Source organism: Lampetra fluviatilis, chromosome 4 (assembly GCF_964198595.1).
Source record: "Lampetra fluviatilis chromosome 4, kcLamFluv1.1, whole genome shotgun sequence".
Classification (NCBI taxonomy): domain Eukaryota; kingdom Metazoa; phylum Chordata; class Hyperoartia; order Petromyzontiformes; family Petromyzontidae; genus Lampetra; species Lampetra fluviatilis.
This window is the reverse complement of record NC_136278.1, coordinates 21124466-21149103: the sequence shown is the minus strand read 5'-3', so window position 1 is coordinate 21149103 and position 24638 is coordinate 21124466. Positions and strand designations below refer to the sequence as shown.

The 24638-nt window shown below is 51.0% G+C and overlaps 1 protein-coding gene across 2 annotated transcripts in view; it reads right to left on the bottom strand.

The window, feature by feature from the left end:
* LOC144931661 (protein EFR3 homolog B-like) overlaps positions 1–24638 on the bottom strand; it is a 59495-nt gene that overhangs the window by 15958 nt on the left and 18899 nt on the right. For both annotated transcript variants that reach the window (XM_078855787.1, XM_078855786.1), the window contains exons 3-14: positions 23822–23949; positions 23355–23505; positions 17812–17933; positions 16031–16180; positions 14567–14695; positions 13569–13647; positions 12677–12812; positions 12118–12276; positions 11105–11216; positions 5813–5864; positions 3645–3820; positions 25–100 (exon numbers count right to left, since the gene is read on the bottom strand). In XM_078855787.1, the coding sequence (XP_078711913.1) occupies positions 25–100; positions 3645–3820; positions 5813–5864; positions 11105–11216; positions 12118–12276; positions 12677–12812; positions 13569–13647; positions 14567–14695; positions 16031–16180; positions 17812–17933; positions 23355–23505; positions 23822–23949 (1470 nt within the window). The remainder of the gene's footprint in view (positions 1–24; positions 101–3644; positions 3821–5812; positions 5865–11104; positions 11217–12117; positions 12277–12676; positions 12813–13568; positions 13648–14566; positions 14696–16030; positions 16181–17811; positions 17934–23354; positions 23506–23821; positions 23950–24638) is intronic.

Genomic DNA, 24638 nt, shown 5'->3' with positions numbered 1-24638 from the left:
GCCTGCATTGTGCAACTAGCGCACCTTCTTCATGAAGGTGGCGTCTTGCTTGGAACATTTCTCCATCTTCAGCTTGAGGCTTGCCAGGTCGTGCACGATCCTGCAAAGCATTCAGGTTCGACACACGGCGGCGGCGACGGCGACAAGGAACGTCAGTTTTACGCGCAAGAGCCGCAGTAAAACAGCTGTGAGCAGAGGCCCCACTGCGGTCAGAGGTGTGAGGGTCAGACCCATGGGGGGGGGGGGGGGTCACAGGATCCCTGGCGAGTCTCGTGCCCTTTGAGAACGATGTCTCAACCAAAAAGCTCAACCAAAAGTAGAAAACTTTCCGACGTGAATACGTCGCGGTGGAAAGATGTTATCTCCCTCGTTTGCTATGCAGGAGGCCGTGAGCTCAATCGCTACCCTGATGCACGCCTGTATATTTGGAGTTTGCATGTTCTCCCCGTGGTCACGTTGATTTTTCTCCGGGTCCTCCGGTTTTTCCCTCCGCATTTAGAAGCGACGTACGCTGAGAGTATTTGGCTGCTGTAAATTTCTACACAATAGGCCATTTCGTTGCGCTATCATTTGTGACAGCTAGGTTGCTTCTGAAAAACAGCTGTATAGCTCAGTGGGCCTTCCCTAGTCAAATAAAATTGTTTAATTTAGTTTTATTAGTGTTGGTGGCTCCAGTGGGGGCAACATGTACGCATAACTGTAAGAACAAAACGGGGGGTATGACAGATCGGCATATGAGACACTAACATACACGCTGGAGAATATCATTTAGAGCAAATACCTCGTTCACGGGAAATAGATCTTGGAGAACGGCGCAAATATTAACTCCACGAATGTGAACTATTAAAGCTTATGAGGAGAATTGGGTTAGGGGGCATAAACATACATGACGTTTAAACGTAAACATATGAACTGCATGTATGTATTAATGAATACGTACACTGTATAGTATTACTGTGTTATTTATCTTTTCTTCACGAAATGTATACAGCGCCTCGACCAAGGCACTTTACAAAGAATTAACAACAGCGCAACGTATGGATGTCATGGTAGAGATGAGGTGAATGAAACAGATGAGAGGAAGCAATGGGCGAATCTGTGATGCGTGAATTTGGTGAGAGGGAAACTGTTGACAGTAGATGATGATGAATGGATTGAATGATTGGGGAATGAGTGAGAGCCATACAATGAGCATACGAAGAGAGAACGGTAACGGTGGTGGTTTTGAGGGGGAGATTAAGGGGTTGTGTGGTGAGCTAGAACACAATAAGGAGCAGAAACTAGTGAGCGAAGGTAACTGTTTATTGTGGAGCGGGAAGTTTGTTCCAGTGAAGGGGGGCGAGAGGAGAGAAAGCATGGATTGACCACTAGGAGGAGGAACAGAGAGAGACAGCAAAGATTGAGAACGTAGAGGGCAAGAAGGCACACAGAGAAGATACAAGAGAGTGGGAAGATATGGTGGGGCAAGACTTGCCTTTAATAATGATGAACGTAAACATATTTTGAAAGTGCAAATATCAATGAATAAATAAACACTACACGCCACGTAATTCCCAACAGTTGTAAAGGAAAGCACTCGCGTGTAAATCCATGCGGCAGGCAAAGGCAGACCGGGAGGGATCGCCGCGTGGGCAGCGCTCACGCTCTCACCATCCACGCCTCCGACTAGCACGGTTGGCTACGTACGGTGCCAAAGAATCTTCTTGGTTCTTTCGGTAAAGTCACGTAGAATGGAAATAATAAAATAATAAAAATAAAACATAATAAAATAATTCTCACGACGTTTCGGCCACAACGCAAGCAGCCGTCCTCAGGTGGAGAACAGGTCTGTCGAGGAGACAGAGTCTGATGACACACCTCAGGCTTGGAGCATCTATTTAAGCTGGGATGGAGGGGGGAAGAGCGCCTTGACAAAAGAATTTGCATATCAAGAGGAATTTAGCATATTTATGGGAAATGCAGATATGCGATTAGTACTACTTGTGAAATGCGTAGGAGGTTTGGCGAGGGGTTTAAAGTCATTATGCCCGTGCATTATGCAGGCTTAGCAGCATCAAAGGGAGGGGATAGGGGTAACATTAATAAAGGGAAGGAATGTTAATAGTATGTAGCTGCAGTAACTAAACCACCACGTAAACAACTAAAGTATAAACTACATAGTATCATCAGTATACTAAATATACTCTCCTATACTCTCCTAGAGTATATTTAGTATTTCCATTATGTGTGACTTTACCGAAAGAACCAAGAAGATGAATCCCTGCAGTCACGAAAGCTTTAAATCGAAATGGTGCCAAAGAAGTTCACTATATGTACACACACGCCATGCTCCTCCCTGTCGGGTAGTGGGGAGGAGCTACGGCCACGAATATTTAAAATACAACCTCACGAATTTCAAGAGAGCTTCAATAAGTTTGTCGCGAACACGCAGTCAGCGATAATAAAGACCCCGCGAATATTAAGGGTTCGCTGTATATTATTTGCACCTGAAACCCATTAAGTGGGATATGTGCATGAAATCACAAAAAAAATACTTGGATTCAAAATATAATACATAAAGCTTATATTAAATGCAACATAACAGTGATACGTAGCGTATTTATTACGTGCTTACCAACACATTTATCAAACCGGTTCTAATACCGGCTGGTGTCATCATCATGAAAAGATATGCGAGGACTACCACACGTCCCCCTCTTTGACTTAAGCGATGCACATAAACCCGACTTGTGTTTAAAAAGAAAAAACAATGCCCGTAAAAACGAGGACTCGACGGCTATTGGCAGCTACCTTAATATACGGTGAGCTTCATTAAACACAGTGGTTACGGAAGCTCGCATCTGCCGTTAACAAAGCATTAATGGCATTAGCAGCTGCCTCTGGACCCCGCAAGGGCTTTTAAGGAAGATACCGGAAAATGATAAACCGTAAGTTACGACCACACAATGCGGACTCGTAAAGTGACAGGCAGCAAAGTGCAAATCATCTCCAGTATCTGTTTCCCAGAATAAGGAATCAATGGACAATTAACTTCAATAACGCACGGCGCTGTAATTGAATTATCTGTATCCGTGCATGGTCAGACTAATAAACGAGGAGAAAAAATGTGTTTCAACTATGATTCTCATACACAGGTAAGACAGATACTTAATTTAATCAGTTTACACACCTTGGAGAAGACAATATTTTTTATGTCAAAGTGCATCGCTGCCCACTTCAACCATTTTCTGGCAGCATTTTCAGATTTTGTCCAGGCTACTATGAACAATAAACTATTGATATTTTACCAGGTAAAACCCACTGAGCGATATAGATATTTTTTCAGAAGCCACCTGGCCACAAATGATAGCTCAACGAAGTGGCTTATCACGTGGGAATTTACAGCAGCCAAATACTCTCAATGCTGCCCTATTGCCTAGGCCATGGCGGTTGTGCGCAGTACAGCAGCACTCCGGGTGCATCTTCACTTTGTGCCGTGTGTCTCTCGGCACGATGTCCAACGTGTCGTGCCATGTGCTGGGGAGCTCCTTCAGAAGCTAAACAGTCATTTTCGGAACAACTCAGTTGCATGTCCGACGGAGGGGCTCACGGTGGGAGGAAGGATGGGTCTGGGGAGGGGGGGTTGAGGGAGATGGGACACTCACCGGACGGCGGTGAGCTTGTCGCGGTTGTGGTGGCGGTCGAGCAGCCCGTGCAGCACCCGCAGCGCCAGCACACGCGCCTCCGCCTCCTCCAGCAGCGCCGGCCACAGCAGCGGCTCCAGCACCGGGCCAGGCAGCGCCAACAGCAGGCTGCCAGCTGCCTTGTGCTCCGGCACCACCTGCGGGAGCGAGCACGAGCGGATGAGCGCGAGGGCTGCAATTGGCTGGCCTGCTTCACAAAATCATCGGTTCTTCGACTTCCTGGGTAGGTTTCGATTTAAAGCTTTCGTGACTGCAGGGATTCATCTTCTTGGTTCTTTCGGTAAAGTCACGTAGAAGGGAAATAATAAAATAATAAAAATAAAACATAATAAAATAATTATCACGACGTTTCGGCCACAACGCAAGCAGCCGTCCTCAGGTGAAGGTCTGTTGGAAAGACAGCGTCTGAATCAGAAATACAGTGTCTGAATAGCCGAAACGTCGTGAGAATTATTTTATAATGTTTTATTTTTATTATTTTATTATTTCCCTTCTACGTGACTTTACCGAAAGAACCAAGAAGATGAATTCCTGGGTAGGTTTTCGCGGGAGCACTGAATGGCTGTTTGTATTCGTGCCGCACAGCAAGTTGTTTCAGCGTCGTGTCCAACGTTTCCACTCCACGTGCTCGCAAGGGAGGGGGAGTTCCCGTTCCAGACGAAGCTCCCGGGCACGTGGACCGAAACGTCGGACATCATGCGAAACAACACGCAGTACGAACCGAACGCACGCACGGCTGGATGAGTAGCGACTCGCAAGTCTATGTCTAGATTAGTTATCCAGGAAATGGCTTCAGTTCGTGTGCGTGGGATTGCTTTCATGCCTCTTTATGTCTTTGGAGTCGATCGGGGAAGACCACGAGGTGGTTGATGGTCGGGTCGGTGAGTGGCAAGTCTTCAAGGAGAGTTCATATGATACTGGTAGGAACCACCTGATTCCACCAGCCGACAGGGGATTATTGTGTCCGTCCGTCGTGCATCCAAAAATGGGAGGGGTGGGGCTGGGTGGAGAGGGGAGGGTGGGGAGGGGCTGGGTGGGGAGGGGCTGGGTGGGGAGGGTGGGGAGGAGCTGGGTGGAGAGGGTGGGGCTGGGTGGGAGGGGTGGGGCTGGGTGGGGAGGGGCTGGTCACCCCGTGGTGCCCTTATAAAACTCAACGTTTAACCTACTCATGCCAGCTTGTGCCCACCCTCACAGTCGGGCATATTTGCGGAATACACCACGCCGCCGTTGACCCTGGCCATTGACCGACCAACCCAACGTTCCTACCAGCTCCCTCCGCAAGAATGTGTTAAAGTGTTCTAAACCCAAACACCAACTAATATCACACACATCATCTGTACGGGAAAAGCAATGTATTGCAATAGCAATGATCAGTCATTGATACTGTACAAAGGACAGGATCAGCTAAGGCTTCAGCACTGTCATCTAAAGTCAGGGATGGAGCGCCTAGTTCCTGACTGATGAACAGAATCCAGTGTGTTGCGGGATGGATGCTGCAAAACTGCTCTAAATATGTACGTATAATGCACTCCAAGTGTACAATAAGATAGAACTGGAGAAACGGAGAGGTCGAGACGGGTGGAGGCAAAGGAAGAGAGACCGAGACACACAGTAATAAACTAAACTATTTCAACGATTTTTTACTATTTGTTATTTTACCAGGTCAGGCCCCCAATGAGCTACATAGCTCTTTGTCAGTAGCGACCTGGCCACAAATGATAGCTCGACGAAGTGGCTTATCACGTGGAAAGTTATAGCAGCCAAATACTAAAAAACAGACAAAAACACAACCTAGGAATAGAGAGAGACAAGGAGAAGGGGCCATACAGAGGCAGCCAGAAAAACAAGCAGACACCCCAATGTGCATCATACAGACAAAGGAAACGCAGACAGCCCGAGAAAGCTGCAGGCAAACCAAGTTGAAGGAAAGGCAGGCAGTGTCATTATAAAAAATAACCCCGAAAACCGATCGATATCCCACCGCAGATTCAGGAGAGTAAAACTCGGCAAAACGTTTTCAAACTCCGTCCCTCCACTGCCAACCGTAACAAAAAGCCGAGCATCGTGAGATTTGTTACCAGCAGCTACTGCGCTGCAGATGATGTCGCAAGGGACCATGACTCTCTTACCTTCAAGACGGACCTCAGCAACATGACCTGATACATGTGGTCGGCTTGCTCCCTGAGAACACGTGCAAACAAAAAAAGATCACCCGTTTAGCCTTAACAAGCTGTTTATAAGCAAGCACTGTTATAGCGAGCACATATGAAGGCCAGAATGGCACACTAAGGGGGTGGGTGGCCAATACCACGCCCGGCCGCCTTTGTCTCCCCAGTGCCGAAGTTTACACACCACACCAGATACACGTTTTTTTAAGGCTCAGTCGATGTAGGGGAGGCCCAAGACCAGTACAAATATTCGCTACTGGTATTGGTCGTCAGTGGGAATCGAATTCAGCCCTACACATACATGCATACAAGTGGAGTGAGTTGAACTGAGTCGCACACGTATACCGCAACACATTTATTACACGCTTTCTATTAACTCACTGTCTGTTGTTGTCGTATCCTCAAATCTTGTAACTCAATTTTAACCCACTTTCCAATGTGGCATCGACTGCAAACTTGGTATACTTATGTCATACTGATGGCAATACTATATTCTATCAAAAATTAAAAAAATATATTTTTAAACAATCGTTTTTATATGTTATGTTTCGGCTTGGGTCTAATTGTCCACGCTCAACTGACGTTGGCTGTAAATCATCACGGTCCCTTGCGTTATGGCAAGCTTCGGGGCCACTTCCTGGAGTCGTGGAGTTCTTCCCTTACTAGTACGGTACATTTCATGAAAGCGTGTTTAAAAAATAGTATTTTTAAATATTACTTACTTAACTCCAACACAAGGAGTAACTTCCCCTTAACAGAAGAACAACCTACGGTGGTGACCACCAGGCTAACTACACTAATTACAACGTAACTGCTACTATGGACCCGGACCACAGCTCGGGTCCAGGTCCACGCGTTGGAGACTCGTTAAACGGAGAACGCCGACGAAGGTTTCTTCCAGGATGAACAACAACAACGCAGGTCCCTCTTAGGACCCGGCTTATATCCTCAGCGGCGTGGCTGACTCCACCCTTGGCCACGACCACCTTCCAGAATCCTAGGGACAGATCTCGATCCCAACCACGTGACCCCCCTAGCCCCCACTTGAGGCCCCTTTGTCGACTTAACTGGTCACGTGACCTCTCGGGTCAACCAGAGTGCCATGGCCTTTAGTAACCTCATCCTATGGCCAGCACTCACACACCCTGTCCTGTAGGGTTGGCACTGCACGCCAAGCGTGGTGCCATCCAGCGGTATAAACCAGCGCTCACCGGGCCCCTCTAGGGCCGGGACGACACCCACACCACGTGGTGTCCGCGATATCGTTACACCGCACACCGTGCCTCTCTAGGGCCGGCAACGCACAGTGGCATCCGGCGATGTCACTACACAAGCATGCTCAAAGACAAAGATCCCCCCCGTACAGACTGCACAGACTTTTGGCGCAACTTATGTGAGCGCGCACCTATGAAGGCCGGCACGGCACACAAGGGGGTGAGTGGCCAACACTACGCCTGGCCGCTTTTGTCTCCCCAGTGCCAATGGTTAGACATAACCCCAAGTACTAATTTGAGGCTAAGTCGACCTAGGGGGGCCCAGGACTGGTTCAGTTAATCATCACTGGTGTTGTCTGTAAACGGTAATCGAACCCGGGTCGCCGGGTTCATAGTGCGCTAACCATTGCACCACCGGTCCCCACAAGCATGCACACAATGACACACACAAAGTGGGTCATGCCCACACAAAGACATGCTCATACACACACACAGTCGTATAATCGCTGCACTGAAGGCAGAGTTTGAGAGAGATGCAGCTGAACGTTTGATTATAGGTGATGGCATCATTCATTTTCACATTGCGTACACTTCCTGCATGTGCTGACTATGAGTGATTCATCACGATTCCTGTACAATCAATACATACTTATCCATGCTTCATCATTACAATCATGCAGTGCATCTGTATTGTTACAAACAAATCACCCATGTAATAATAATGGCAGGCCGGTGCAAACTTACATCTGCATCTTTATGACGCTCGACAATCTCCCCCCAACTTCCTGTCGTCAATAATAACAACGGCCGGTAGATGACGGACAGCTGGGCCACGGTTAAGACAACCACACTCGCAGTGTCTCTGTGTAGTGATGCCCCGCCACTCAGTGTGTCTATGTAGATTAGAAGCTTTCGTGACTGCAGGAATCTATACTCTTTGGTTCTTTCGGTAAAGTCACGTAGGTAGAAAATTAATAGATCACGACGTTTCGATCGCAACACAAGCGACCGTCACATCAGGTGAGACGAACACAGCAGGAGAACTACTGACGCAGGAGAAAGAGCTGCCGCTCATTTCTATCAGTGAGCCCCTCCTGGGAAAGGCGACGTAGTTTCCACACAGCCCCACGGCAAGGGGAAGTGCCTCCGTAGCACAGCCACTATTGCCTTCCAAAACAAAGTGCAATGGCTGGAGGAGTAAAATGACTCTGGTTGATCTGTTACTATCGATTCCGAAGCTTGCAACACGTGCGTCGAATTGCATGCGTAATAAGTGCTTTTAGTCAAATGGAAAGCGTGCAATGGGTTTACGTGACCCCAGCAGCCACAGTCAACTCATCGAACTGATAACCGATATGGTAATCATTTCCTTAAAGAATTGGATATCCCAACTCAATTCGTGACTTTCCTTCTGTGGGCTGAGGACTACAGTACCACCTTCTGGCTGGAGGATATTTTCACGTGGATTGATTTATTGTTGGGTTAGGCCACCTAGAGATCTAAGAAATCTGTCGTTAAGAAGCATTCACCACCTGACACAGCCAAACAAATAACTGTTGCGCGTGAAAGCGTAAGAACGTCGTGCCAATTGTTGTTTCAGCTGAGTTGAAGAACGATCCTCATAACCAAATCAGATGGGACATTTTGCTTGAAACTACATCAAGCATCACCAGGACAATATCCAGGACGTCAGAATCGCCGTGTCACCTGATCCCTCTCTGTGCTCTCTCCCCCTCTGTGCTCTCTCTCCCCCTCTGTGCTCTCTCCCTCCCTCTGTGCTCTCTCCCCCTCTGTGCTCTCTCTCTCCCTCTGTGCTCTCTCCCCCTCTGTGCTCTCTCTCCCTCTGTGCTCTCTCCCCCTCTGTGCTCTCTCCCCCTCTGTGCTCTCTCTCCCCCTCTGTGCTCTCTCCCCCTCTGTGCTCTCTCCCCCTCTGTGCTCTCTCTCCCTCTGTGCTCTCTCTCTCCCTCTGTGCTCTCTCCCCCTCTGTGCTCTCTCCCTCCCTCTGTGCTCTCTCTCCCTCTGTGCTCTCTCTCTCCCTCTGTGCTCTCTCCCCCTCTGTGCTCTCTCCCCCTCTGTGCTCTCTCTCCCTCTGTGCTCTCTCTCCCTCTGTGCTCTCTCTCTCCCTCTGTGCTCTCTCCCCCTCTGTGCTCTCTCTCCCTCTGTGCTCTCTCTCCCTCTGTGCTCTCTCTCCCCCTCTGTGCTCTCTCTCCCTCTGTGCTCTCTCTCCCCCTCTGTGCTCTCTCTCCCCCTCTGTGCTCTCTCTCCCTCTGTGCTCTCTCCCTCCCTCTGTGCTCTCTCCCTCCCTCTGTGCTCTCTCCCCCTCTGTGCTCTCTCTCCCCCTCTGTGCTCTCTCCCCCTCTGTGCTCTCTCTCCCCCTCTGTGCTCTCTCTCCCCCTCTGTGCTCTCTCTCCCCCTCTGTGCTCTCTCTCCCCCTCTGTGCTCTCTCTCCCCCTCTGTGCTCTCTCTCCCCCTCTGTGCTATCTCTCCCCCTCTGTGCTCTCTCTCCCCCTCTGTGCTCTCTCTCCCTCTGTGCTCTCTCTCCCCCTCTGTGCTCTCTCTCCCTCTGTGCTCTCTCTCCCCCTCTGTGCTCTCTCTCCCCCTCTGTGCTCTCTCTCCCTCTGTGCTCTCTCCCTCCCTCTGTGCTCTCTCCCTCCCTCTGTGCTCTCTCCCCCTCTGTGCTCTCTCTCCCCCTCTGTGCTCTCTCTCCCCCTCTGTGCTCTCTCTCCCCCTCTGTGCTCTCTCTCCCCCTCTGTGCTCTCTCTCCCCCTCTGTGCTCTCTCTCCCTCTGTGCTCTCTCTCCCCCTCTGTGCTCTCTCTCCCCCTCTGTGCTCTCTCCCCCTCTGTGCTCTCTCTCCCCCTCTGTGCTCTCTCCCCCTCTGTGCTCTCTCTCCCCCTCTGTGCTCTCTCTCCCCCTCTGTGCTCTCTCTCCCTCTGTGCTCTCTCTCCCCCTCTGTGCTCTCTCTCCCTCTGTGCTCTCTCTCCCCCTCTGTGCTCTCTCCCCCTCTGTGCTCTCTCCCCCTCTGTGCTCTCTCTCCCCCTCTGTGCTCTCTCTCCCCCTCTGTGCTCTCTCTCCCTCTGTGCTCTCTCCCCCTCTGTGCTCTCTCCCCCTCTGTGCTCTCTCTCCCTCTGTGCTCTCTCTCCCCCTCTGTGCTCTCTCCCTCCCTCTGTGCTCTCTCCCCCTCTGTGCTCTCTCCCCCTCTGTGCTCTCTCTCCCCCTCTGTGCTCTCTCTCCCTCTGTGCTCTCTCCCCCTCTGTGCTCTCTCCCCCTCTGTGCTCTCTCTCCCTCTGTGCTCTCTCTCCCCCTCTGTGCTCTCTCCCTCCCTCTGTGCTCTCTCTCCCCCTCTGTGCTCTCTCCCCCTCTGTGCTCTCTCCCCCTCTGTGCTCTCTCCCCCTCTGTGCTCTCTCCCCCTCTGTGCTCTCTCTCCCCCTCTGTGCTCTCTCCCCCTCTGTGCTCTCTCTCCCCCTCTGTGCTCTCTCTCCCCCTCTGTGCTCTCTCCCCCTCTGTGCTCTCTCTCCCTCTGTGCTCTCTCTCTCCCTCTGTGCTCTATCCCCCTCTGTGCTCTCTCTCCCCCTCTGTGCTCTCTCTCCCTCTGTGCTCTCTCCCTCCCTCTGTGCTCTCTCTCTCCCTCTGTGCTCTCTCCCCCTCTGTGCTCTCTCTCCCCCTCTGTGCTCTCTCTCTCCCTCTGTGCTCTCTCTCTCCCTCTGTGCTCTCTCTCTCCCTCTGTGCTCTCTCTCCCCCTCTGTGCTCTCTCCCCCTCTGTGCTCTCTCTCCCCCTCTGTGCTCTCTCTCCCTCTGTGCTCTCTCTCCCTCTGTGCTCTCTCTCCCCCTCTGTGCTCTCTCCCCCTCTGTGCTCTCTCCCCCTCTGTGCTCTCTCTCTCCCTCTGTGCTCTCTCCCCCTCTGTGCTGTGTAGAAAGGCCACTGCCAGAAATGTCACCTTTTATTATACTTTTATTTTTAAGGAAGTGTTACATTTGTGCTTGTGCACCGCTGCCAATGTAGCATCCCCCAAAAAAAATGATAAGATTATGAGTACTCACTTCTCTCCAGTGCTGCCCATATCCACTCCGACTCCGTGCAAAGGCATCTTGCCCATGATGAACATCATAATCTCGGAGCGCTGGTAGTCAGGTAGGATCCCCGCGAAGGAGCCTGCACAGGGTGACGCTCCGTTAAGTATGCACCTACACATGTTGAACTTCTTTAGCACCGTACGTAGCCAATCGTGCTAATCGGAGGTGCGGGATACGGGCGTGGTAAAGAGCAGGCGGACAGCCTCTCGGCCTTCAGGCGACCCCGTGGGGTCTCTACGATACCCCTCTACCGAGCCACACCCAGCTGAAGAGCCTAAGCGAGGTCAAAACAAGTCCAGGCTGGGCCTACGTAAGCAAATGCTGTTGGGAAAAATACTCAGAAAATCAAGAGAACCACTACGGATCCTCGAGACCCATAGGTTCTCGTCTAATCCAGCAATAGGCAACAGTGCTTGCTCAGGAGCCAAATGCAATCAGTAGCAAAATGGACGTCATTGATTTGGATCGATTTAGGATCAACAGGCCATAGGCGACTGCGTGGCTGGGTTTTAGATTTTTTTTCTGATTTATAAATAATTGGCGCTCTCTGCAGTCAGTTTCACCAGCTGGTCAACGGCCGTTCGGCAGAGGTCGCAACCGGGTACCCGATGCCCGTACCCTACCCGAAACCCGGCTACCCGTACCCGGCCGAATACGGGTACCCATTTGCGACCCTGGTGCGGCCGGGTATGGGTACGAGTAGGCCGTGAGTCACTGGTGAGTAACCGTTTGTCACTCATTTCGGGTAGGGTACGGGTACGGGTAGGGAACGGCTACCCGTACCCGGCCAGGTACGGGTACGGGTACCCATTTGCGACCCTGGTGCGGCCGGGTACGGGTAAGGAATCAAAACCCGTTTGCGACCTCTGCTCCGCAGTCAGTTTCACTGGCTGGTCAACGGCCGTTCGGCCTGCGGGTGGCGACGCCGACGATGGTAATCCCCCACACCGGTGTGGTGGAGTGGAGTGGGTTTGCGGCACCTATAGTTTTGACGACGGAATCCTGGAACATGGCCTCGGCGCTGGCGCCATCCATCGCGCTGTCGTCCTGTCCCCCCACATTACTCCAGCGCAGTTCCTGGTCAACGCTCAGCCTCAGGTGCTTGAGTAGCGAGTTGAACACCTCCAGCACGGCCGGACCTGCGGGCGGGCCAAGCATCAGCAACAACGCCCCATTAGCCAACCCCGCAACGGCCTCACCGATGTGCAGCGGGGGTGAGGATACAGTTCAAGTATCTGATGAGCCCCAAAGCTCTTTTTCACAGATGCCCAGCAGGAGTGGCTGGAATCAAACCATCGATCGCACGCCAGCTCGCTTAATAATATCGAGCGCTGACAACCCACAGCACACAAATGAACTTCTTTTGTACCGTACGTAGCCAACCGTGCTAATCGGAGGTGCGGGGGAAGGACAGTCACATCAACAGCACGCTCGTGCGAGTGAAGCTCGAAACGACGACCGGCAACAGCGAAGGCGAATTAATGAATGATTGCGCTCAGCAGAGCGAAGAGTGTGCACGGAGGAAGACAATCCGCTGACCGATGGAGCCCCCTGCGGCGATGGAGACCGTCTCGGACAGCACCTGCACGACCCCGGCGCGCACGGTCGCCCTGGCCTTGCTGTGCGTGTCCAGGTGGCCGAGCAGCTTCTGCAGAACCATGTGGGCATGCTGGTTCTGAGATGGGGACACACAAGAATACAAATGAGTGAGCCATTTATAGATACCCCACAGGTACACACAAGTATACGCAGGATTGAGTCGTTTATAGATACCCGACTGACTTCTAATGACCCCCTCTTACTTTCTTCTTAGAGGAACTGATAATAAATAGGTGCATTGCTTTAAAATATCATATCTATGTATGTACCATGCCTCCAATATTATATGCAGTACATATAAATTGTAGAAACTCAGATTGAAAAAAAAATATTTTCGCTGCAGTTTCTCACTTTTATGTTAATGTGGTATCTGTAAATGGATCGGCCTGCATATATAAACACAAAAAACCCTCGGTGACGCCTGCAACACTGTTCTTGCTGTTAGCGCAGCACCGATGAAGGCCGGCACAGTACACGACAGGGTGGGTGGCCACCACCACGCCCGGCCGCATTTGCCTCCCGAGTAGCAATGTATTTACACGTCGCACGAGGACCTAATTTAAGGCTGAGTCGACCTAGGGGAGGCCCAGGACCGGTTCAGATAATCGCCAGCGCGGCGCCCGCAACGACGGCCCCCGCCAGGGCAGCCACCACCAGACCCCCACTTGCTCAAAGCAACTGACAAACCCTGGGCTTTGTACCCACCCCCCCCCCCCCCCCGGTGCAGGAAATACAAAATGCAATTCACGCGCGCCGCGACGGCCGCTGAGTCACGCTCACAAGCTCAGCGGGACAATCACCGCCCAGTGAGATGGGAGGTGCGGGCGGGCACCTGGACGGAGTACATGATGATCTTGAAGCAGCGGACGGCGAAGGTGTTGGGATCCCACAGGGAGTGACCGTCCAGGTGCCTGCGACGCACACCAAAGACAAAGATTCCCCGTATAGCCTTAACAAACTGTGGGGACAAGTGCTGTTCGTGAGCATCTATGAAGGCCGGCACGACGCACGAGGAGGTGGGTGGCCGATACCATACCTGGCCACTTTTGTCTCCTAGGGGAGGGTTCAGGACCAGTTCAGATAATCGTTGGTGGTGTTGACCCGCGAGCGGGAAACGAATCCGGGTTGCCAACCACTGCGCCACCCCTCTTACACACACACGCATGCGACATGCGTGTTGATGGGCGAGCGGGCACAGAGGCCACTGTGCCCTCAAGTGTCCGACGGAGACAACAAGGCAACCATGAAGGCACGGCTTGAGCCGCTTCTCCCACAATTCGGTAAAAATTGTATATCTACATGCTGCCTTCGTCTGGTCCCATGAGTCTCGGGGAATGCCACCGAAGAATCCTAGAAGTGTGAGCTTGATGTGGTGGCACGTGTCTATACGTGCCGTCTTGACGCCCCTAACGGACATCAAACTCTGGGGCCTTGAACTCAGGATCTCAAAGTGGTTGCACAGCATCACGATGCAGACGCGAGCCCTGAGATGCAAGCAACCTCAAAGGTTTAACCCCTAAAGCAGAGGTCGCAATCGGGTACCCGATACCTGTACCCTACCCGATACCCGGCTACCCGTACCCAGCCGGGTACGGGTACCCATTTGCGACCCTGGTGCGGCCGGGTACGGGTAAGGAATCAAAACCCGTTTGCGACCTCTGCCCTAAAGTAAGAGGTGCAGTTCAAGTGCTCTGACACAGACATCAGCCCCTTGACAAACCAAAAAACACCCAGCCTTAGGGCCTGAACTCAGGAGTCCACAAAGGCGCTGTTGGCCCAGCGCTGGAGCAGCAGCAGCAGCGCGGATACCCAATGGGGTGGAGCGCTCACATCAGCACGGGCCGGATGATGCTGTCGATGTTTCCGTAGGCGGCGCGGGACAGCAGCTCGCGGAGGCAGCTCTCGGCGAGGCTCTCTGGCTTCTCCTGCTCCATGGGTGCCGGCGAGCCCGGGGTCTGGCTGCCGGACGCACGGAGAGGCCCAGATGAATATTCTAAATAGAGTTATACATCATTATTCTTAGAAATGTTGATTACAAGTCACGTTCTTAAACCCGACAAATATGTTGCTCCGGTTAATCCGAAATCCACGTGATCGCCTCTACAGTACAGTAGTTGCATTTCTTTACAACCGTGGGTGGAGTTTTATTGATCTTGATTGGCGTGGCTCTGCTATCATCCACTTAGTGGGCCCAGTCTTCTGTGTGGGACCAGGAAAGTGTTATCACTGAGTACGCGCATTGATCAGTCGATCGTTATGACAAAAAAAAAGTTTTGTTCATTAACAAATTCAATATTCTTAACATAAACAATAATGTATACCTATATAAGTGGTTTTTGGCATAGAGATCCCCGAAAAACGGATATCGTTTAATTATCCGCGGCTATCCTCCCTGTACATTAGGGCGGATAATCGAGAGTCTACAGTAATTTGGAGGTGGGTTTATGACACATTTACACCGCCGAAGCCAACATTTTTTTATTACGAATCGGGTTAAAAACATTTAAACACTAATTTAATCCGTCAGTCCGTAGCGGGGAGGGCGGGGGGGCGGCAGCACTATAGATATTGTAAACCTGACCCAAATTGAAAAAAAAAAGTTTGAAGTTGTGTAGGCTGTTGGGGACTTACACTCTGGAAAAAACTGGAAGAATTGATCAAAGGGGGTTGCCGATAACTTAGAGACGCAAACCAGCGCAAAAAGGACAATTTGCAAATCATAAAAGGCATTTCCTAAAGACTGCTACCTATTGTGCAAACTTGTTTTCCCCCACTGACAGCTACCAATCGACTTCCACACTGCTCGTTAAATACTTCCGAATGCAAACGCATGCGTGGGTTTTCCCCAACACGTTTATTCATGCGGTTGGTTTCCGAACGGTAAGGGGGCAATGTTGCCGCTGTGCGCGATTCCAATCGAGTAATTTCGCAGGCAATTTTGGAGCAGTGGGATGTTTCCCCAATACCAGTTACACTGTATGGCTTTTTTTTTTTAGGTATTAACAGAACGGAGGGAGAAAAACACAAAATCCACACGGAGAGAGGCTTGAGGCAGGAACCGAACCACGTCCCCTTGTACCTACGAGGCAGCGAGTCTCACCGCTGCCACACTGGACGTGTGTGCAGCAAGTGGTGCCGTGTTACTTGCGCCGGATCGGCCGCCGCTCGGTACGCGCCGAGTGGCCGTCGGCGCAGTGCTCTCTGTGCGTATGTACGTCCAACTTCTTTTGCACCGTACGTAGCCAACCACGCTGATCGGAGGTGCGGTCGGAAGTGATAACAAACCACGCGCACCCTTCCGAGCTGTCCGCGTGCTGCATGTTGAAGAGCAGCGAGGGCACGATCTTATCCATGTGCTGCGGCTCCCAGATGTTGGCCTGAAGCTCGTCCTTCACGGTCTTGCGCACAACGCCTTGCAGCCCCTTCAGGCCTGACATGCGGATGCTGACACGCAACAAAGACAAAGATTCCCCCCCCCGACCACCCAAGCATCGCCTTAACAGACTGTTAGAGCAATTGCTGCTAGCGAGCGGCTCTTCAAGGCCGGCACGGCACGCAAGAAGTTTGCGCAATACACCCAGGTCACTCATTGAAGGCCGACACAACCTAAGCAAGGCACAGACTGTGTTCACATCCCACATGCCACTGGTGACGGTGTAGGGTGTGACGTAGCAATAACTATATAAACCATTGCCAGCGTCACAATGATGTATTTTGGTGAGCCAGGTCCCGACAGCTCATACGGTGGGTTAAGTCATGCAAGCGTGCGGCATTATGAGTGGCGACTGTCTTTTATTATAGGAAGTCACCCTACACGCTTCAACAAGGCAGTGCCACTTCAAACAGTAAGTCACACAATCAAACAGACACACACAATCAAACAGACACACACAATCAAACACACACACACACACCTATGTCCTTGCGCATTCCCAAACTCATTGTCTCTCTGAGCCACCGTTGGGCATTAAAGCCTGTTTAGCCTAACCTTCCGCATATGGGGATGTTCCCACTATCCGCCAAAGCAGTGCAAGTGACGATGATTTCCGTGCTGTTATCCTGCCCTCAGCTCTTCATCAGGGTTCTGGGAGTTGTTGTGACCCCTTAGTGCAGAAGTCGGCAACCAAAATAACAAGAGCAGCCATTTTTTTTTTTGGTAAAAGAAAAACTCAATATGTCAAGAACAGCAATGGACGACGTGGTGAACACGAGCCGGTGGTCTTTAATAAACAACGTCACAAAGCGGTTCCTTAAAGAGCCGCACGCGGCTCTGCAGCTTGCCGACCCCTGTCCCAGGGCTCCCAACACCCCTGTAATCAACGCCTTCTTACACCACACTGGGTGCTCGCAATGACTCGACGTGTCACCCCTCTGCACTCTAGTCGAAGGCACTCCTCGCCATCACAACACAATTTGGGTTCTAGCTTATTTGCTCAGGCCGCCTTATTCCACCTCACCGCACTCGAGCGCTCGATGTGGCCTCTCAGGCAACCCGAGATGCAGAACACAGCCATCCCAGACCACCACTTCTCAGCCACAGTTGGCAGAATCGCCACGCTCGGCAGCACAATGTCGGACTGCTCACGGCACGAGTCGGACAGCAAGAGCACGTTTCTTGGTTTCTGGGGGGCTCAGCTGCAAAGCGTGCACCGCTCCTTCCCCCACCGCACGATGGCGCCAGAGGCGGCCTCCTTACGGTCCCCCACTGCCGAAACGTCCTCTCCTGAGCTCGCTTGTCTCTGCTCCCCTATCTCTCTCCAAGCATCCCAATTATGTGGGAGTGGGTTCCTTATGAAACTTGGGCTGGGTTTGGCACGGTCCATTGGTTAATTTCTTGATAGAACTCAGCCCTGCAATTGCTCCGAATTCAACGCCCACGGTCTTAATGAATATCAGCGGTTCCTTCTCCGCCAATCACTTAACTCAAAGTGCACTCCGTGCATGCCCATAAATTGGCGACCCGAGCGGGAGAGCCCATCAATTCCTTCATCACCTGGCAACACACACAGAACCTGCTCTTCCCGTGCCAGTTCACCACCCCATATTCAAGCCACGTGGTCCACGCCCTTACTCACTCGGTGCAAGTGGTGGGGTCTTCGATGTTCGAGTGGCACATGGCGCTGAACTTGGAGACGAGGAAGTCGTACTGGCGGTGGTACGAGGGGGTGTCCTCCTCGATGTTAGCAAACTTCACAAACTGCAAGCAAGCTCCGCCAGAGGCAGGGGGGAGAGAGGGGGAGGGGGGCAGCGGGAGGTGGGAGGCAGGAGGGAGAGAGGGGGAGGGGGGGAGGCAGGAGGGAGAGAGGGGGAGGGGGGGCGGGGGGAGGCGGGAGGCAGGAGGGAGAGAGGGGGAGGGGGGCGGGAGGCAGGAGGGAGAGAGGGGGAGGGGGGCGGGGGGAGGCGGGAGGCAGGAGGGAGAGAGGGGGAGGGGGGCGGGGGGAGGCGGGAGGCAGGAGGGAGAGAGGGGGAGGGGGTGCGGGAGGGGGGGGGGGCGCACACGGCGCTCGTGAGAACAATCACGAACGAGATGAGAATCTGCAACGCGTTGGCCGGGAGGGCCTCTTAAACGGTCCACTTGTGCCGATACTTTCGTTGAATCACTGTGATGATGTCCAAGTTGGATGCAAATGATGTGTAAGCATGACCTCTAACTTAACCCTCTCATGACTAAATTAATAAAAGCAAAAAACCAAACCCCAAACGTGCTGGAAATGTTTCATATGACGTCAGAGTCTATATATTTTTATATATATAACGTAGCAGTCGACAAACGTGGACATGACAAACGGGAGGGTCAAGTCAATTCATCGTGACCGCGTGAACGAGATGAAACATACGAGACTGGCATTACAAACCAGACGGTATAAACATGAAGCACGAAAATCATGACCTCGAACTTTTACGCAATTCATCGAATTGCAGCTGGTATGGATTGCTCCATGCCCATCAATCCGTATTCATTCCAAATACTCGATCGTCATTATCGCCATCAGCAGAACATATACATGGCCCATCCATAGCTGGACTAAGACCCTCCTCCCTCGTGCCGTCGCCGTAAATTCGCGATCCTAAACACCGCAATCGTCCCACTCCTGCACACGAACGGAATCATTGTTCCTCACGGCCGCAGCGCCGAGCACACAGCATCTTGCGTTCAAGTTTACTCTGCGAGCCGTCAACCTCTGAAACCAGATTTTCCAAATGGCAAAGCGTCACGCATGCACATGCGGGCGAACCACGGAGTGGCCGCCTTCTCTGCCCCACCGCATTAAACGTAACACTGCGTTGAGACCAGCGGACGTCCCCCACGAGGCTTTGACCTTTCGTTGGAACCTTCGCACACGTCATGTAGAATCGGGCGAAGGGAATAATCTCGTTGCTCCATGCAAACGGGGTGACGGGGCGTCTGAGAGGCGGTGCGGACGCAGGAGAGATCGATGCGGAACGGAAACCACTTGACAGAATAAAGAAAAAGCACGCGCAGGATTTATTTTAATGCACGCGATGACACGGTGCAATTATAGGAGACAAGACAGGCAGAGACTGGCTTGGGTTATAACGACAGCAAACAATAACTCTGGGAAGCCAATTTGCTGATTAAGTTCTTCACACGCGCGCACAAGCACGCACACGGACATAACATACACACACATTCACTCAACACCAACATGGTGTTAACAGGAAGAATATACAGTCAAATGCACGTGTGCAAACAAACATTTATACACATTCACACGTACATTGTGGTACACACGAATATCCACACAAACACGCTGACACACGAGCACACAAAGACGCAGCCACAAACGTACATGCACAAACGCACAAAGACAAAGTTCCCCCATATACCGTAACCTTTAAGCGACTATAATAATAGGGGTTTGCCCCTTTTTTCTGGCAACAAAACTGAAACCTTTTTACAAGGATTCATGTCTGCATTAACCACAATACTTGCAGTCAAAATGCAAACAAAAAACATACTATGATAATTTTGATTTAAAGCTTTCGTGACTGCAGGGATTCATATTCTTGGTTCTTTCGGTAAAGTCACGTAGAAGGGAAATAATAAAATAATATAAATATAAAACAATAATTACATTTTTTTTGTTTTATATTTATATTATTTTATTATTTCCCTATTACGTGACTTTACCGAAAGAACCAAGAACATACTCTGATAATAGATGCATTGTCCTTGAAACTGATTGGTCCACACCAAGGGAGGGCTTTCTTTTGAGCCTCGACCCAATTGGTGCTCGACCAGAGGACGCCAAAAGGCGTACAGCTCAAAGACAATGCAAGTAATGAGGGCTCGGGGTGAGCACCTACATCATTAACAGGCTGTTAGGGCAAGTTCTGTTAGCGAGCAGTCAATTAGGTCAGCACGGCACATGAGGGAGAGGGTGGCCAGCACCATACCCAGCTGCCTTTGTCTCCCCAATGATGATGTTTACACACCTCACCAGGTACTAATTAAGGCCGAGTCGATCTAGGGAAGGTCACTGCGCTGCCGCTCTCCAAATACAAGCAGACTTAGACACATGCACACACACAGCACGCGCACATGTGCACATTCACAATCACACACGTCCCATCGGAAAGGTCAGTTAGCGTATATCAATATAAAAGTTGAGTTTGAGAACCAAATTGCGTGGGTAATTTAATTTCACAAAAATTCATCACTGATTGGAAATCATGAATGTGAGAATGCTCATAACGACCTTGCCAGAGCAATGATCCAGAGCCACAGTTCTGGGCTTCAGCCGAAATTCCATGAGTTGTGGTGAATTTATTTAATGGTCTTGGCTTGATCACGAGCGACTGGACAAATTGAAATTGCAAGTGACCGCAACACTGCACTAGTTTTCGCGGTTGTGGTGCACAACTCTCCGTGCGTTATTCGGTTGTCGAAAACATGAAAAAAAAATGTTACCAGGTTCAGCCCACTGAACTATATAGCTCTTTTTTAGAAGCGACCCGACCACAAATGATAGCTGAACGAAGTGGCTTATCACGTGGAGATTTACAGCAGTAGACAAATTTCCTCTAAACGCACGTTGATTCTAAACGTGGAGGGAAAAATTGAAGGACCCGGAGAAAAATCCACGCGACCACCGAGAGAATATGCAAACTCCAAATATACAGGCATCAGGGTTGGGATCGAACCCATAGGCTCCTGTATAACGGCCGAGGTAGTTAACATCTCGCTACCGTGGTGCCCCAATGTGATGTCTTCTCACCGGTTGGGAACATTGGTGCAATATCAGAAATTCGAAAACGCGACAGCAATGGCGACGACCGCGGTGACACATCACCCACAGCTGCGCCTCGGCACAGGGCGGTGCACGTTATTTTTAGAAGCTACTCGTTGTTACTTGCAGCGTCTCTCACTGCGGTTAAATGAACTCGCTGCGCCGGTCCATTCATTACGCCGCAGCCACATTCAACAGCGCGCCGCTGTTCGCACTGCAGAGTCGCCTCGCCTGCGTCACCCAAATATGAACGCAGCCCCTCTGTTACACCAATTCTTCAGCTGCCGAAGCTGAGAGCAAAAAAACGAGCGTCAAAATTGTATCCTAACCTTTGCACAATGAATTGTGGCGGTCTTGTGATGCCGGAATTCACTGAACTAATATGGTCCAGATGGTTTATATGTTTACAACAGATTGCCATTTTTGCACTCGGACTCCTCAACAAAAAAAAGACAACTTCTAGCCCAACTGGCAACATTGGTAAGTCACAATTTAGGAAATTATATTCATGTGCATATGTCCACAACGACTCTGGAGATGAGGTAACATTTATAGAATGGTTGTTTTGGACTAGAACACCACAGGGGCTTTCCAGCATTAGCTCTCTGGACCCAGTTGGCGGGACGAAAATGAGAGGCCGGCCAAGGACCATCGGGATAATGATGATGAACGTAGCGTCTGGAACAGGGAGATCAGTGGCAGACGTGGCTGCGCGAGTCACCAACAACCATGGGAGCTTGAGGAGAGGGTTCGTTGGAAGGAATCGCCGGTGCAACCACGACTCTAACGGATAAGCGACCGATGATGACGACGATGTTAAATGATGGATTATTATTAGACTTGTTTACCCAGAAAAGCCTTACCAAGTCTTACACTTTGGTTCTTTCGGTAAAGTCACGTAGAAATAAATTAAATAATAATAAGAGAATACGACGTTTCGATTGCAACACAAGCAACCATCATCAGGTACACATTAATGAGAAAACAAACATAGTAAACTTGGAAATATAATGCGATACAACACAGAGAGCCGCCCAACACAACAGTCAACACCACACCTGGTTGATGACGTTTTTCCAGAGAATGCTAAATTTCAGAGAGAGACAAAACGTAGACACGGAGACACACAAGCAGAGAGACTCACACAGAGACAGAGACAAACACACACAAAGGCACACAGAAAGACAACGTCTCTGTGTCGAGGCCTTAAATAGACAGAGGGGGGGGGGGTGGGGCAGAGGGGGAGTTGTGTGGAATTCCTGCCCATAGCGGCCGGAAGAGAGAATGGCGAATGACGGAGCCAGCCCCAGCCCAGGCCGATATAACGGGGGCCCCGTGAGGGGCTCGGGGTTTTGTGTGTGGCTGGTGATGAAGATCCACGTCGGGGAGAGGAAGCCTCTAGCCACGTGGTCCGGGGCCCAGCTTGTGGTCCCGGGCCGTGATAGCGAACCGTGTCTAGTTCTGCCGCAGCGTGGCGAGATGGGACATTCGAGACCCGAGCGTAGGTTGTTGCTGTGTTGTGTTGAAGTTGCGTAATAAATAGTGTTGCTCCCAAGATAACGTCCGCTGCTCAATTGGACTCACTACATATGTATGATATAATAATTTTTGTTTGAAATAAAATTGGGGTCACGAATAAAACATTAAACACATCATACTGTTAGACTTAATCGGCTGCAGCATGAGCATTAAAACTGATTTCAGAAAATCAGATAAACGACCTCCTAATAGCCGAGCTTCCAGCTATAAACAGACACCACTTACGTCTCTAAATTAATCGTTTTATATTTAGTTAAGGGCCACGATCAATTTAAATAAATAAACGACACTATATACGAAATTAATAGATATTGATCGCAGGATGGGAAATTTAATGTATTGGGAGATGTGCGTTTCCACGAATTAATAGTTGTTGGTATTGGGTTTGCGTGTCCACCGTTAACCATGCGAGAAGTTTCGCGGATCTAAATGGCACCGAGCGAAGTGGCCGGGTGGTCCTGGGTCAGAGGGGCGGAGCCCACGAGTTGATATCCTACATCTGGACAGCCCACCGTGGTTGACCAGAGTTCTCGAATGTCGCGAGACAATGGTCTCAACATTGCTCCCAGATAATTTTGGTACAGCATTTGAATTCCATTTGAGCTCTGATGCAAATGAAGATAACAGTTGTCACTGCCATGCAATGAACTCCGCTTAGCTTCCGAGCATCAATCCGATTAGCGTGGTTGGCTACGTACGGTGCGAAAGAAGTTCAACGTACACACATACATCAATCGCACCGAGAGCTCGCACTGTCTCAGGCTCAGTCCTCAGCTCACAACCACCCTGCCCACCTCGCACGTCACAGGGCAGGGTTGGCATCATACCGAGTTGGTTCCCAGGATCTGCAGCTGTGGCTCGTTGGACTCGAGGAGCTTCTGCACCATCTTGAGGAAGCTCTCCACAAAGTGATTGATGCACTGCGAGTGGCACGCCATGAGCAGCTTGTCGAGGGCCTCCATGGAGATGACGACATACCTGGCGAGAACACCGAGAACACCGTTGGAGGTGAGTGCGAGGTCAAGGCAGAGGTGTCCGCGGGGTCAGGGTGGGAAGGACAGCAGGGGGGGGGGGGTGGGCGAGCTGCCGCCCTGGTAACAATCCATTTTAATCAACGAATCGATACGTCTGCAACAAGCCTGCATGTTTATCAATCGCCCTGTCGCCAAAGACAGACGAGCCACCGGGAGGCCAATGTCACCCGCACACACGGGGAGAGAGGATGGGCCCCGCTGCTCAAGTGCCACCCACCGGCAAGCGATTGGCCACGTGCCCCTCGCGCGCGAGCACTCACTCGTGTCGTCGCCGGGCCACGTCGCGGCTGAGCCTGGCAGACAGGTACGAGCCGATGCGGTCCAGCTTCTCGGGCGCCGACACGGCGTAGAACGTCAGCCTCTCCATGCTCGGCTTCACCAGGCCATCCTGCACACGACACGCGCGCACGTCACCGTTCGTGCGTGCGTGAGCGAGCGTCAACGCATGTATATATGTATGTTGAACTTCTATCGCACTGTATGTAGCCAACTGTGCTAATCACCTAGCTAGGTGCACCGTGCCCTCACAGTGCAACGAGTTAGGCACAAGTTCCGTGGTGACGTCACTGACACTTAGTGTTGTTGTTGTTGTTGCGAGCGTCGATTCTGGTCGTCACTAAACACGCGGAGAGTGTGGCCACTGGGAGACAGGGAAGTGTGAATCGTCGTGTGATGTTCATCTACCAGATTTCACAAATCGTCATGCAGATTTGTTTGGATGTACTCGCATCGCAGCGTAATTTTAAATCCAAATCTATCATTTGACAATTATTGATCAAATGAAAATGCAAGATAAGCCAGTGTGGCCATGCAACTCAAACTATGCAGCGTATCGTACACCACTGCAGTCTGCACACCTTCAACGGAGGAGGAACAGCAAATCTACACGAACTCTCCCCCTGAAGCACTCTCGTCATGGCCAGCAGAGCTCGACATTGGCATTTAGATCCTGAACAAATTGGTGCCATCACGCGCAAAAACGGAATTGAGAATTTCCATGTTTCCAATTTTCATTTCGGATGTCTTCATCAAGGTATGCATGCATAACTGCAGTGAATTTCGTTCTGCTTGGAGGTC